This window comes from Camelus dromedarius, chromosome 18, assembly GCF_036321535.1.
Source record: "Camelus dromedarius isolate mCamDro1 chromosome 18, mCamDro1.pat, whole genome shotgun sequence".
In the NCBI taxonomy this organism is placed as follows: domain Eukaryota; kingdom Metazoa; phylum Chordata; class Mammalia; order Artiodactyla; family Camelidae; genus Camelus; species Camelus dromedarius.
In genome coordinates this window covers 22,857,358-22,872,288 of record NC_087453.1, presented here as the reverse complement: position 1 = coordinate 22,872,288, position 14,931 = coordinate 22,857,358, and the positions used below count along the sequence as shown (strand labels likewise).

Sequence of the window (14,931 nt, the reverse complement as noted above, 5' to 3'; positions counted from 1 at the left end):
AGAGGGGAGACCTATTTAAAGGGTCATGTTGGCAGAATAGGTCCGATTGGCTGGCAGGGCCAAGGTGAGGTGAGGGGGATGATGGGGGCTCGTGTCTCCCTGGCGAGACCAGCTACACAATTTGAGGAGCCCAGTGCAGGATGAAAGGGCTAGATCCTTTGTTCAGAGCTTATTAAGAATCTCAAGATAGTGGCAGCAGAACATCAAACCGATGGTGGGACTCTTCTAAGCACTTGACCCTGTGTGACTCCAGAGGCCACACACCCGTGAAGGCGGCCCTGCCTCCAGATTTCTGGCCCAGGTGCCTGGTCAAGATTGGGCAATTCTCAGGGATAGAAGAGTCCAGAAGAAGCTCATATGGGGTGGAGTCAGGAGAGGAGAAGATGAGGAGTTCTGTTTGAGACTTAGCAGGTCACCTCCAAAAGGTAAATGGTTCTGGGTCTTGGGCTCAGATTTCAGGGTCAGGAGTCCACAGCGCAAAGCATGCCGGTTACCAAAGGCCCTTCCAGGTCCAGAGTTCAGTGCTTTCTTCAGTCTCCCCGAGCTTGCTAACTAACCTCAGATGGCATCTTTCCAATTACCTCTCTGGGTTCAGCCACCAGCTCCTCCTCCCTGCTACCACCAGGGCACCTGCTGCTTCTCATGGGAGCAGCTGGCTCCCTTTCCCTGAAGGTCAAGAGGTGACTTTGAAAACCCTCCACCTCTGGGCTAGACTGATGCCCAAACCACCTCCAACATTGATCATGAGGCCCCATGTTCAGAGATCCTCAGCGGCCTGACAGCGGCCTCAAATTCCCCCGGGGCTCACCCTGCGTGAGATCTCGGGAGACGTGGGTAGATCTGTTCGCGCTCTCTGACTGAGGAGGAGAAAGCTTCCACCCCAAGCAGTCAGATCTGCTGCCCGAGGTCTCCCAGCACCTGTCTCAGCTGGATCTTGCCCTGATGCTGCAGCCACAAGGCAGCTCCACAGAGCCCCAGCCTCCTGCTCCTCATCAGCCTGACAGGGAGACCCTGGCTCAAGCATTCACTCCTTCATTCATTCATTCGGCAGGTATTTATCTACTGAGAACATACTATATATCAAATGCTGGGGATAAACAGAGAGAGGTGAATAATTACGCAAGTAATTAACCTCTTTGCACCTTGAGAAGGGTTAAGACAAAGGGAGAGGGCTCCAAAAGGGGAGGTTCTGGTTTAAGACTTGAACAGGGCTGAGGGGTCTATGTGAGCACGTATCAGTTCCCCTGCCTGGAGCATTTCCCAGAGACGGCTACATCCATGTACCATCCCACCCCGCCCCTGTCCTGTATGCTCCTCTGGTGACAGTGACACACTTTCATCGAGACGTAGGGTCTAGGTTCCTGCTTTGAACCCGGGCAAACCCCAACCAATAGAATATGGTAGAGGTTCCACTGAATGACTTCCAAGGCTTGGTCACATAACTTCCACCTGGTTCTCTGGGCATGTGCCTTTGTAGCTGTGAGGGACCAGGTAAGAAGTCCAGCTGCCTGAAGTCACCAAGCTGGAGACTCGAGCATGGGGAGCGAGGAGGATGCCCAGGTGCTGACAGGTGAGAGGAAAAGCTTTCAGAATGATCCTGGCTCAGCCACCATCTGACTTCAATCTCATGAGAAACTAAAGCAGACTGTCTAGCTGAGCCGCTCCTGACCCACAGAAACCCTGAGAGATAATAAATGGTTACTTTTTTTAACTCAGTAGGTGTTGGGGTAATTTTCTGGCAGCCACAGTAACTGGAACATTGCTGAAAGCTGGATGTGAGGGCAGGTGGACAGCAGTGTTCTGGACAGAGAAAGCAGCATATACAAAGGTCCTGAGGTGAGAAGGAGGTGTTGAAATGAAAAGTACAGAGGTTAGCAGGGCCATCTCCCAAGCTTTCCAAACTCTTCTTTTGATTTTACCTGCATTTCTCCTGTGAACAGACAATCCTATTCTGTGCAGAGAGCCATTCTGTGTTAGCATAATTATGGAAACTCTGTCAATTTAATTAAGCCTGTGTTGGGGGCGGTGGGATTAACATTCATTCTTTCTTTCATTCAATAAGATTGAATGCATTGCCTGTGCTGGGAGCTTCCACAAGGAGGTATTAATGTGCCTTCTAGTGCTCAGATGGGGTGACTGAGGCTGGTGGGTATGGGGGAGAAGGCGTCCTCATGCACTGCCTTGAGGGGTAAGTAGGAGGAAGTGGGATGGGGTCTGAGGCCAGCCTCGCTGTTGAGCCTGCCTTCCTCCCCCAGTTCCCGGTCAGGCACCCCCCAGGCTGTGTGACTTTAGGCAAATCACTCTCCTTCTCTGGGTTTCAGTTTTCTCCTCTATAGAATGGGGTGGATAATAATGCTGGCCTCATTGAGATTATCACGAAGCTCAACCAACACAATCCTAACAAGAGTCGCCTTTACTCTGGACCCATCTGTGCCAGGCACTGTGAAAAACTCATGACCTGCATTAACACGCTCTTCCTCACAAGGTCAGCGGCGGTATGACCCCATTACAATCAGGGAGGCAGAGATGGGCGAGCAGGGCTCGGCGCCCGTGGGAAGCTCAGAGAATGCTGGTGGCTGATGCCCAGCTGCCTTTCCTTTTCCTGCCAAAGCCTCACACACCTGTTTCATGTTCTCAGTCCCCCGGATGAGCCCCCAGTTTGTGCTGTCCCAACCAGATTGCCCAGTTCACAACTCTGTCAGGATTTGGGAAAACAAAGGGAAAAAAAAGAAACAATACCAAATAGCCGGATAGGCACCCAGTCTGGGAAAATAATCAGAGAAACCCAGAAGACTGCCCACCCAGCCGAGGGCCAACCAACTCCTGGGCACCTTCTGCCCAGCAACAGGGTCCCCAAGGATGAATCCTTGCCCTCCTGGGGTTTACATCCCAGCAGGTTGGGGGAGGGGAGATACATAATAACTATGACACTGACAACAAGAACAAAAAAACATTAATTTAGTGATCATCTGGTGCCAGCCCTGCTCTAACTCACATAGTTTTTTATATTATTTCTCTCAGTTCACCAAGAGGAAATGGAGGCACAGAGATGTTAAGCAACTTGCCCAAAGTCACACAGCTGGTAAGTCATAAGTCAGGATTTACATGAGTAAACAGGTAAACAAGGAAATCAAAAAGCCCTCAGTCCTCCTGCAGAGAACCCACATACATTCCTCTTGCAAGAAATGGGGTTTACCTGGCTTAAGCTTTAGGATGGGGAGGCTGAGAGAGGTGAGGCTGCCTACCTGGGGTCTCAGGTCCCAGCAGCTGGGGAAGGGGATTTAAAACCAGCTGCCTCTAACTCGGGGGGCTGGTTGAGACACTGCTGCACCCCAAGCTCTTCTGCCCACTTTTCACCTCCCAACTCCAGCCAGAGGTGGTCCCAGAAAAATGTGTCCTAAGATGAGACAATGTCTCATGACTGTCACAGCAACGGAGCCAGGGCCACCCCAGGGCTCAATGGCCCTCCAGGCCCTGAGGGAGAAGGGAGGATGGGAGCCAGCTCCTAGCCAAGGCGCCCGCTTCCCTGGCTTTGCAAGGATTTTCTGTCTCTACAAACAGATTGGACTGGCTGCCTCCTCCCCAGCCTCAGCCCTCTGCCCCCTCCCCTTTGCTCTCTCTAGGGTCACTCTGCTCTCGCTTGTTCTCTCGTTCTCTCTCTCTCGGGTTCCAAGGCTAACATGGAATCAGAGAGGGGAAGGTGGAGGGGGGAGAGAAGGGGAAGGCATGAGGGGCTGAAATTTGAGATCCCAGCCTGGTGGGGGTTAGGTTGGAGAGAGAGAGAGGAGAGACAGAGACAGGAAGAGAGAGTTCAGTTGTCTTTGGTTTTCCAAAGCGGGCAGCTTGGGGGTTTGGGGTGTGTGTGTGTGTGTGTGTGTGTTGTTTTCTTTCCTCCTCTCTCGCAGGGAGGCCAGGCCTCCACTGGATAATAAAAGGACTCAGAGGCAAGGCGGGCAGAGCACGCAGTGCTGGGACTGGCAGCGTGTGGACAAGAGTGAGGAGGCAGGAAGGGAAAGAGGCAAGAGTAGAGGTGAGGGGGTGTCTGGGGGCGGGGGCGGGAGGCGGTGGGAGGAAGCGGAGCAGCTGTGGTATTTGGAACGAGTATAAATAGCCGCCAGGACAGAGCTCCGTCAAACGGCTTTGCAGCTGCAGCGGCCCCGCGGGCAGGCCTGGCCACTGTTGGCCACGGCGGGTGCACCCCGGGCACGGAGACAGCGGCGGGCAGGCTCGGCCCCTGGGCTCTGACCGGACACTCCTCGCCATCGCCCCATCTCTGGATGCCCCCTCGGCCAGCCATGCTGCTGGGTGGCCTCCTCCTCGTTGTGGCCACCACGACTGTGGCCCAGCGGAGGGGGCAGGAGGCTGGCGGACGCCGCCGGGCACACCGAGTCCAGCACGGCCAGTGCAGCTACACCTTCGTGCTGCCCGAGCCTGAGCCCTGCCCCCCGGAGCCCGAGACCTTTGGGGGCTCCAACAGCCTCCAGAGGGACTCCCCAGCGGCTGCGCTGAACCTAGGGGACTGGCCGACCCAGCGGGTGCGACAGCTGGAAAAAATGCTGGAGAACAACACGCAGTGGCTACAGAAGGTAAGGCCTGGGCTTGCAGAGGGGTGGTGGGCAGCGATCAGCAGGTGAAGCAACCACCTCGGAGGCCTGTCCTGGACACAGATGGCCAGGCCGATAGGACTCTTGTCTCTGAATTGTGCAGACGGGGATGATGAGGCCCAGAGAGGGGCTGAGACTGGCCTGAGACCACACAGCAAGACTGGGCGGGGTCAGAACTGGAAATCCAATTCCCTAACTGCCATTCATTCATTTGTCCAATAAAGATTCACTGAGCACTACCACAGACCAGGCCTATCTCAGGTGCCAGGGATATAATAGTAAACAGAACAGTACATCCCCTTCTGGACTAGTGGAGGGAAGGAGGCAATAAAGAGATGAGCAATAAATATCTACTACATCAGATGGTGAAGCAAAATGAAAAAGGGAAAAAGGCAAGGAGTGATTGGGGCGGCTATTTGAAGTCAGATAATCTTAAAGGACTTCTCGGGAGAGGTGGTATTTGAACCCGGAGAACAAGCGAAGGAATGGAGCAGCCCATTCAGGTATCTGGGTGAAGGGCATTCCCAGCAAAGGGTCCTGCATGTGCAAAGGCCATGTGGTGGGAATGTAGTTGGGATACCTGGGGAACAGCAGGGTGGCCAGTGTGGCCGGAGCAGAGAAGGAGAGGGAGACAGGAGTGAGGGAAAAGATCTGAGAGGTGAGGGGAGGATAGACCATGTTGGGCCTTGGGAGCAGCCACTGGAAGGACTTTGGCTCCTGCTCTGAACATCACAGGAGCCATTGAAGGGTTTTGAGCAGGTGAGATACACCTGATTTGGTTTTAACAGAATAGACTGTAGAGGGCCAAGTAGATGCTGGGAGCCCAAGGAGGAGGCCACTGCAGCCACCAGGCAAGAAGAGATGGAGGCCTGGAGCAGGATAGAGCTGGGGGAGGGGGTGTGGTCAGTCAGATTCTGATATATTCTGAAGAGGGAACTAACGGGCTATGCTGACGACTTGGATGTGGAGTGGCAGACATCAAGGAGTGGAGGACCCCACTGCTATTTTGGCCCAAAGCCGGGTCCACTCTAGTCTCTCCTATCATCATTCTTCAAGCAGACACTCTGAGCACCAACGGTGTGCCAGGCCCAGGATGATGCACTGAGGTCCAGACGCAGGTGTGGTCTGCTGTGGGTGTCAGGAAGGGAAAAAGCATCCTGTGGTGTCCAAGACTGGGAGCCATCCCTTTGTCCCCTCTGGTTTCCAAATTGTGCAAATCATTTGCCCAATCAGCAAACAATGTCCACTCCCCTGATAAATGCATATTTATTTAATGTTTACACGCAGGCCCCCAGATTAATATCATATGTACAGGTATGGCACCAATGACGTTGGAACTTTAAGAAGATGACACATGAAATTAGGTAAATTGAAATTCTGGTAGTTTCCTCCTGTTTTCCAAAGGATTGCCTTCTGCATATCCTGAGTTGATCCATCCTCCAGGTGAAGAGGTTGCACTCCAGTGTGTAACCAAGCTGTTTTGTGCACACACTCGCATACACACTCCTGCACACACACACTGAACCTCCTGTTTCATTCCTGCCCCGAGCATCTATCTCCTCAGCGCCCCACTCACCATCTTCCCACAGTCCCCTGCCTACTTGCCCCCCACGCCTACTGCCCAGCAACACTTCCAGCTGTCACTATCCTACCCCTGGCATAAATGATGGATTTAAATCAATGGATTTCAGGTCAGGAGGTCACCCAGCTCACCTCTTCAGCCATCAGTGGAGTGTCCCCTGATAATCCCGGCCAGGGGTCACCGTAGAATGCTGTGGGGCTAAAGACTGCAGATTTGGGAATCAGGTAGACCTGAGTTCAGGTCCCAGCCTGGCTGTGTGGCTGTGGATGAGTGAGTCTCAGTTTTTCCATCTGCAAAATGGAGAAAACCACAGCATGGAAGGACCGGTAAAAACACTCACGCCCTGCTCTCAGCCTGCTGCCCAGCTGCTATACGTGCTTCACCTCGGCAAGAATATGGTAGATCCACAGGCTTTTGCTTACTTCACATAATCTCTATTTTGAGCCCTGCACCAGTGGGCAGGGGAAGCTCAGTCATGGTCAAGTCAGTCCAAGGGTGACAGGCAACCTCGGGGCGGAGGATGTCACTTGTCCATGCTGGTATTCTGGGGGGTCCCCTATCCTGCCTGGTCGCTGGTAGGGTCCAAGCAGGGGTTTGTGGTACATCTCTTGGGTGCCCTCGGGTTGAGTGCCCCCTTCATGCCCTTTGGCTTTTGGGTCATTGCCAGGTCACCCTGTGTAGGTGGAACCTGCCACAAGGTCAAACCCATCAGCCTAAACACAACTGGCAGTCACTTTCCTCTGGTTCCTGTCCTCTTTGGGCAACAGCATAGCCGAGAAGGTGAGAGCCACGAACCTGGAGCCCAGGTTTTGGGATTTGAGACCCGTTCTGCCCCTTTCTAGCTGCGTGACCTGGGGCAAGTTGCTTCACCTCTCTGAGCCTCAGTTTCCTCACCTATAAAATGCAATGACAGTACTACCAACATCTATGAATATTTAACGAGATGATGCATATGAAGTCCTTGGCCCAGCAGTTGGCATCCAGTAAATTCTCGTGAGCGTCGATTGTTCCCATTAGGAGCTCTTCCAGGAAAGAAACACAGATCCTATGATTCTTGAGTCCTTCCTCCCCCGCCAGATGAGACATGTGGCCTCTGACTCAGGGATATGCGGCACCTGAACAGTCATGCCTCTCCCTCCAGCCAGGGATGCTTGCTACCTTCTATGACCATGACCTTCCTCTGGCTCTTCTCTTGTACGTTCTCTTGGTCTGAGTTTGTCTCAGAGTCCTTGAAACTTGAGAGCCTCTTTCTGGCTTCTGCTCTAAACTCCCAGAAGAGAAAAAAATGAGTTTCAAAATATTCGCATCTAGTAGCATCACCTACATCATCATCATCACCATCTGGGATGACCAGGGATGACTGGGGATGACTGGCCTCCCAGACCAAGCTCTTAGCAAGATTCGTTCATCCTGGAGGGCCCAGGGAAAAGCCTCCCTGTTGCAAGCTTGCTGCGGCCAACACTTGCTCAGCCCGTACCCTTGACCCAACTCCCTGTCCCTAGTGTCCAGGGGAGCAAATTGAGGCCAGAAAGGGGAGAGGACTTGCCAGAGTCACACAGCAGCAAGACCCAACCTGGCTTCTCATTCCAAAGTCCAGGTTCCTTCTCCAGCTCTGGAGGATGTCAGGGAGGTAGAGGAGGCAAGATCTGAGACAATGGGGTGCTCCCTTCTGGCTCAGAATTTCCAGATCTCCAATACCCATTCTCTTCTTCCAGGACTCTGCTGTGGTGTCCTCCTTCCTGTGCTCAGAATGCACGGGGGGTACCCCACCCCTGTGCCCTCACCCTCTTCTTCACTCCTCTTCCCCTCCTTCTATGGATCTCTCCTTCCTCCTCCCTCTCCCTCCTCCCTCTCCCTCCTCCTTCTCCCTCCTCCTGGAAGCCTCTGCCACAATGACTCACGTCTGGAGTCCACTATCGGTGGGCTGCACATAAGCTCTTGGCTCTGTTCTGCCCCCTCGTCTGGGTGAAGAGCTGCAGCAGGAATGTGACGGGGGTCAGGATGGAGTGGACAGACCCAGCTGGAGAGCAGGCTTCCCTTGCTGGGCCAGGCAGCACAGTGGTTAGTGCACGGCTCCTGGCTCCAACATGGTCTAGCTCTGGGACCTGGGACCCAGGGCCAGCCCTTCACTCATCTGTGAGATGAGAGAATGAAAGCACCTCCTCCTGACCTCTGATGTGGGGTCAAGAGAGGCAGAGCCTGGAAAGCATCTGCCCACAGCAGGTGATGGATAAAGGTCCACCGTTGTCCTGTCATTCCCCCAGCGGCCCCAGGCCTTCCAGCCAGGAAGTGCTATTCTCTGCCCTCTCCCATGCCCCCAGCAGGGACCTGGTCTTCTCACAGGAGTGCGAGGAAACAAGCCCCCAAGCTTTATTCCACCCCCAGCACCTGAGGACAGCAAAGCTACTCAATGTCTCCCGGTTCCCAGAATTGGGGCAGACTCCGAACCCCAAACAGTTGGATCGTCCACTTTGTCGACTGTGTGGAAAATGCTGGCCGTCTGTCTCCCTGGGTGTCTCTGCCTTGCTCTTTCTATATCTGCACCTCCATGCCTCTGGTCCAGGGCTCTCAGGTGCCCCGACTCACTCACTCTGCCTCTATCACTCTGATCCTCTCTCCTGTATGGCTGGCGTTCCCTGAGTCTCTGCCTGTCCCTTTCTCGGGTACCCCCTCATCCCTAGGTTGTCCATCCCTCCTGCCGCTACCTCCCCAGGTGTCTACACGCTTTGTCCACACTGGACAACCCAGGACACACCAGCCCGATGGCCAGTGTCCACTCCTCAGCCAGGATCAGCTGGGGCCTCTTTCTCACCCCCTTCTGCACCCAAGCCAAGCAGAGAAGGGTCAGGGGCTGGGCAGGAGACCCCCAGCCTCTGCTGTTCGCTCCAGGTCCCTGACGTCAAACCTCAGAATAACTCAGCCCCTCAGCCCACGGTCACAAGGCCTCGCCTGGCTGGACGCGGGTCAGAAGCGCATCCAGCAGGAGCACAGCGTGGGGTCCTGGCCCAGCCAGAGATCCTCCCAAACTGGCCAGGGCTCCCAGCTGCCCCGGCCTCCCCAGGCTGCCCGTAAATTCTTGGCATTTTCGGCCTTCAGTTATCCAAACAAAAAATGAATCTCGGTTGCCGAACAAAATGTCTTGGGGTTTGATTTCCTAACCTCACCGCTGGCTCCTCTAGACAGTTTGGGGCTGGGGAAGGGGGTGGGGAGAACGGCATCTGCTTCTTGGAGGAACTGGGGTTATTCTTCCCAAAAGGGAGCCTAGAAACAACTGGCACAGATGCCCGAGCCGAGAGATGACTGGAGAGCAGTGGCGGCAGCAGCCCCTCACACGGCCTCCCCTGGGGGAACAGGCCATCCCACGTGGGCTGGGCCCTGGGTTTCTGGCTCTCTCCTCCCAGGCCCCAGAGCTCAGTCGAGCCAGGATATTTACAGACCCTCTCCCCTCCTCAACTTGGGCAGGAAATGTGAGAAAACAGGCCCTTGGTCTGCCCCCTAAGCCTGCGTCTCTGCGCAGACTCTGGCCTCTGAGCGTTTGCTTGACCCCAGAGTCAGCTCTGAAATGTCTGGAATGGAGATTGAGTCAGGGGTTCTGTCCCAGGGGTGCCACCGACCAGCTGTGGGCCCTGGGGAAGCCACCTGCATCAAGCAGTTCCTCTGTCAAGTGGAACTTAAAATACTCCGTGCTTCCCAGCAAGTGTGCAGGATAAACAGGAGTCATGGCCAGCATTTATTGAGCTCTTACTGTGTGCCACTGTCCTACATGCAGTGTGAGAATTATTGCATTGAGTTCTCACAATGAGCTCATAAAGTAAGATTGTTTGCCCATTAACAGATGAGGAAACTGAGGCACCAAGAAATGAGAGTGCTTGTCCAAGTTCACACAGCCAGGAAGGGTGAGGTCCGGGTCACACTTAGGCTGTCTGATGCCAGAAACCTTGCTCACAGCACTTAGGTCAGTTCCTGGTTAATAAACAAGACACTGTGACCTGGTCCTTGGGTGCCAAACTGGGACCTGGGGAACAGAGTCCCCTGACCACCAAATGGGAAACTCATAGGTGCTAGATTTTTCCCTTTTTCCAGGAGGCCCTCAGCCAAGGAGAGCTTATCTAAGGCTCTTCTGCCAAAGAAGATTCAGGTAGGACCTCAGTCAGCAGGGCCAGAACTTGAAAGCTGAGAGGATCCCAGAATCTCCATCTAGGCTTCCTCACCATTACATCCTCTATCTTCGGCCCAAGGCCTGGGGTAAATCCTACAGAGGCTAGGTGTGGGCCTTGTGGCTCCACTGACTCAATTTGACCTGCCTCTCTGCTGCTTGCTGGCTGTGTGTTCTCAATCACTTTGTCAGTCTGTGCCTCAACGTTCTTGTCCATGAAATGGAGCCACTAATCAAAGCCACTTTGCAGGTTGTCACGGAGATTAATTGAGTTAATACACATGCAGGGCCGGGGACAGTGCCTGGCATAGGGTCAGAGTCCAGGAAAGTCAGCTGTTGATAATAACACACTTGGGATGCTCGGCACAGGAAGGGAATCCACTTGGAGTCGGCGCAGGAGTCCAGCTCTCACTTGTCTACGTCCTGCCTTGGGTGATCTTGGGAAAGTCCCTTTTTCTGCCCCCTGGCCTTATGTTTCCTCATCTGCAAGGCAGGGAGCATGAAAACAAGTACCTCAAGTGAGGACAAAATGAAGCAAAGCATGCAGAGGTCTGGCGGGGTCTGCAGGCGAGGAGATGACTGGGGAGCCCTGGCCCTGAAACTGAAAGCAAAACGAATTCCCCTTGGACACAGGAACAGAGCCTCAGAAGCTTAGGCTGGCAGAACCTTATGGCCTTTCACTCCTGACTTCAGTCTAACACTCGTTGGTCTACAATGTGGCCACCAAGTGGGGCGGAAGGAGGGAAGGCAATTCCCCAACAGCTGAGGGGAACCCCCATAGGGAAGCTCTGCAGGGGCTGGAAATGGGCCCCCTGGGAGCAGAGATGAGCTGGAGGGCGGCTGTAAGTGGGGCGGCTGGGGCCTCTTTCTCCAGGTCCTGCTGGCCTGGGTTCCAGTCTCAGCTCTACCTCTTGCTAATAGCCTAGCTGTTTTTCTCAGCTTTTGACTAATTTTCAGTGTGCAAAAATTGGGAAATATGGAAGCGTGTGAAGACACAGAGGGAGAAAAATCACTGTCGTCCCAGTCCCCGATCATCTCCTGGTTAATTTCCTTGCTGTTCATTCTATGCATTTTAAAATTTTGTCTGAAATATTTTAGACGTAGGAAAAGGTAGAGAGAAAAAGCAAATGAATTGTCTTGTTCCCACAACCCAGCTTAAGAAACAAAACCTCCTGGGTTCAATCCCCAGTACCTCCATTAAACAAATAAACAAACAAACAAACAAGCAAACCTAATTACCTCCCTTTCACTACCCCCTCAAAAAAAGAGTAAGAAAAAAGAGGTAATAGCTGAGAATCTTTTTTTAATTAAAAAAATTAAAACCTTCCTAGATCAAGGTTTAGACACAGACAACCACAGAAGGCTAGCCAAGCCTGAGGCCGAGGCCCTGGCAGCCCCTCCCCAGCTTGTGAGAAGCACCCACATCCAGGCGGCAGAAACACCCATGCCAGCCCCTCTGCAAGGAGGAATCAATGAGCCCCGTTTTCCGATGAGGCCACTGAGGTTCGGAGATGCTACCTCACTGTAAAAGAAAGGAAACTGCGGGGCTGTGACTGAACCAGCGCCTGACCCTCAGCGCCGCAGTGCACCAGGCCCACACAAGCTCAGCGCTGCAGCTGAAAGTTTGGCGAAGCCAGGCCTGTGCCGGGAACCCCGGGTGGGGCGAGAGTTAAAAAGCACTCCCCCCCTCAACAGCCCTCTCATCCCTGACACTCTCTACCCCTGGCTCCCTGCCCACTTGGTCTGGTCTGGTCTGCTCACTCACTCGAAGCCCTGACCCAGAAGAAAAGCAACAGAATCTGCTACAGGGAGGAAAACAGCTGAGAAGGCCGGGACTGGTTGCTCAGAAAAAATAAGACAAACCTCCCCTCTGCCATGAGCCAAGGGTCAGGGCCTGTGTGGGCCCCGAGGGGATGGGAGGAGCTGGAGCCAGGCAAAGAGGGAGGGGCCAACTTTGGCCATTGGGCTCACAAGCCACAAAGTTAGTGCCATTGGAAAAAGGAGGCATCTGGGGCCTGGGGATGGCAGGGCGGGATGTGATGCCAAGCAAAGAGGGCAGGGCCTTGGAGCAAGAGGGTCTGAGCTCTGTAAACTCTGCAAAAGCAGTGCATTAGTTACGTATTATGACATAACAAATTACCCTAAGCCAGTTAGCAATGTAAAGTCACCACAAGCATTTATTATCATTCATAGTTTCTGAGTCAGGAATCAGGAGAGGCTTGACAAGGTAGTTCTGACTATTTTTTTCACTCTGACACTTGGCTATAAGCTGGGACTGTGATCATCTGAAGGCTTGACTGGGGCTGGAGGATCAACCTCCAAGGTGCCCAGGCTGGGAGAGTGGTACTGGCTGGTGGTGGGAGGCCTCTTATCCTCCCCAGATAAGCCCTTCCTCAAGGGTGCTTGAGGACCCTCAGGACACGGTGGCTGGCCTCTCTCAGAGCGAGAGATTCACCAGGTAGCAAAGCAGAAGCCACAGTGTGATGATGTCATCAGGGGCCCACCTCCAGCCCTTTGGTCAGCCAGTCCTGACTGCACTGGGGCAGGAGTACCGGAACGGGGGTCACTGGGGCTGTCCGGGAGTCTGACTCCCTCAGGCAGCCCACCCAAGTGGTAAAGGCTATGGTCTCAGGAGCACGAAGGCCTGGGTCCCAAGCCAGCCTCTGTCACTCAGAGCTGTGTGACTTGGATGACAGGCTCACCTTCTCTGTGCTGCTTTTCCTCGCCTGGACAATGAGGGCGATGAGAGAACCAAGGACTAAACGAGCTATATTTGTAAGGCCCTTGGGGCCACGCCTGGCACACTTGGTGCTGCTGAGATCTGCCTTCGGAGGCCCTGGTGGCTGGGCAGAGCTCAGCCCACCCCTCAAGTAGGAACCAGCCTCCTCTGATCTCTGCTCTCTCCCAGGGCCCCACACAGGTCCTGGCACTTGTGAATGAGTTTGTTGAACAGGCAAAATGACAAAACAGACGAGCAGACAAAAGAGCCTCAAGACTGGGTCAGATTTCTGGAACATTTCTCTTGCAAGTACCCTGAGCTCCCTCCCTCCCTTGCCGTGGGCCTCCCTCTGTTCCTCTTCCCTGCCCTCCAGTCTCCATGCTGTGATTACTTCCCCGTTCCTCCTGTCCTTGGACCCTTTTCTCTCCCACTCTGCCTTCTGGCCTCGCCTCTCACGGGGCTCCAGGAGCAGATGAAGCTGGGTTGGGATGTCCAAACTTATTTCTAGCCACCAATCATTCATTCAGTGGAAATTCAGTGCCCCTGACATAAAATGGACCAATTTGTTCTGTTGACAAATCCTTATTGAGCACCTTTAAGGGCTCAGTGAAGGGGGTGCTGAACCCTAGGTCCCCCGCTAGAGGAGGAAGGCACCGTTTCTACCTGCTTTGCCCCTGCCCTCCCCTCCTGTGCCCGCCAGAGCTGACCACCCGGCCTCCCAAATCAGCAGAGCTGGGTATGAGTCCAGCAGCCGCCAACTTGATAGGTGACGTCGGGGAAGTGACTCTATGTGTCCGAGCCTCCATTTGCTCCTTTGTAAAATGTGGTCAATAGCAGGGCCTCATAAGGGGACAGGGGTAAAGGGGGACTGAGAGGCGCTGTCTTAGGTGCCCAAGCACACCTAGCATGTCGTGGGGGTGCCAGAATGGAACAGAAGCTCCAAGCATTTCTATTAACAGGGCCCTTTTCTATGAGCTGCACATGCGCCCCTCACTCCAACCCCCCAAAGTGGTACTGTCACCACACCATCTATTGATGGGGAAATGGAGGCACAAAAGCCAGACGTACAAGCCATGAGGCAGCTCAGTCTGGGATTTAATATTTTTGTAAAAGCGCTTCTTTCCTTTCCTGCTGTTCTGTTTCCCAGTGGCTGCACCACAGAGCCACGTGAGGCAGTTTCTTTCAAAGCGAACTGTTCCAGGAAAGGAGATGTCCAATCCATTCATTCATTCAATCAATAGAGAACCTACAGTTTGCCAGGCATCCTTCCAGGCAGCAGAAGAAAAGACAGGCAAATCCCCTGCACTCTTGGAGTTAGTGGCTTAGTGGGCGGGCACTGGGCTGGGACCTGTGGGGGAGGAATCTTCAGAGATCTCAACCTTTCCTGGGCCCAGGGCCCCTCTGGCACCTGGTAAAGTTCTGGACCCTCTCTCCGAAGCATGTCTTTAAAAACATAAAATTAAAGGTACAGGTTTACAAAGGGAACAAATTGCCTTGAGATACAGATATCAAGTATCTTTAAGATCGGATTTGTGTTACAGCCACATATGGCTTCTGTATTCACCCATTAAATAACAAGACCTGATGATGGACCTAGTACCTTCCATCACTTCGAGGTTGTAATGAGTATAAACAATATGATGTAAATGTCCTCAACACTGTGGTGGGACACAGGAGTATCTACGATTTCTACTGACGACAAAGTCAGAGGCACCACCAGCACTGCAGTCGTCTGTGGCCTGTATTCATCACTGCAGGAAAGCTTGCTTCAGTTAGAGGTTAGCAAAACAAAAAAGCAAAACCCAAAACACGATTTCCCATCCAAGTCCATAGATTCCCCGAACTCTATTCACAGATCCCTCGGGGTTCC

At 53.5% G+C, this 14,931-nt stretch overlaps 1 protein-coding gene across 3 annotated transcripts in view; it reads left to right on the top strand.

The window, feature by feature from the left end:
- Positions 1 to 3,782: 3,782 nt before the first annotated feature.
- The window catches only part of ANGPT4 (angiopoietin 4), a 35,391-nt gene continuing 24,242 nt past the window's right edge, over positions 3,783 to 14,931 (top strand). Inside the window, exons 1-2 of one of the 3 annotated variants that reach the window (XM_031434042.2) lie at positions 3,784 to 4,030; positions 4,147 to 4,586. In XM_031434042.2, the coding sequence (XP_031289902.1) occupies positions 4,278 to 4,586 (309 nt within the window). In that variant the 5' untranslated portion in view covers positions 3,784 to 4,030; positions 4,147 to 4,277. Of the gene's footprint in view, positions 4,587 to 14,931 lie in introns of all 3 variants that reach the window. The other 2 variants (XM_031434043.2, XM_064475809.1) reach the window with 2 other exon arrangements.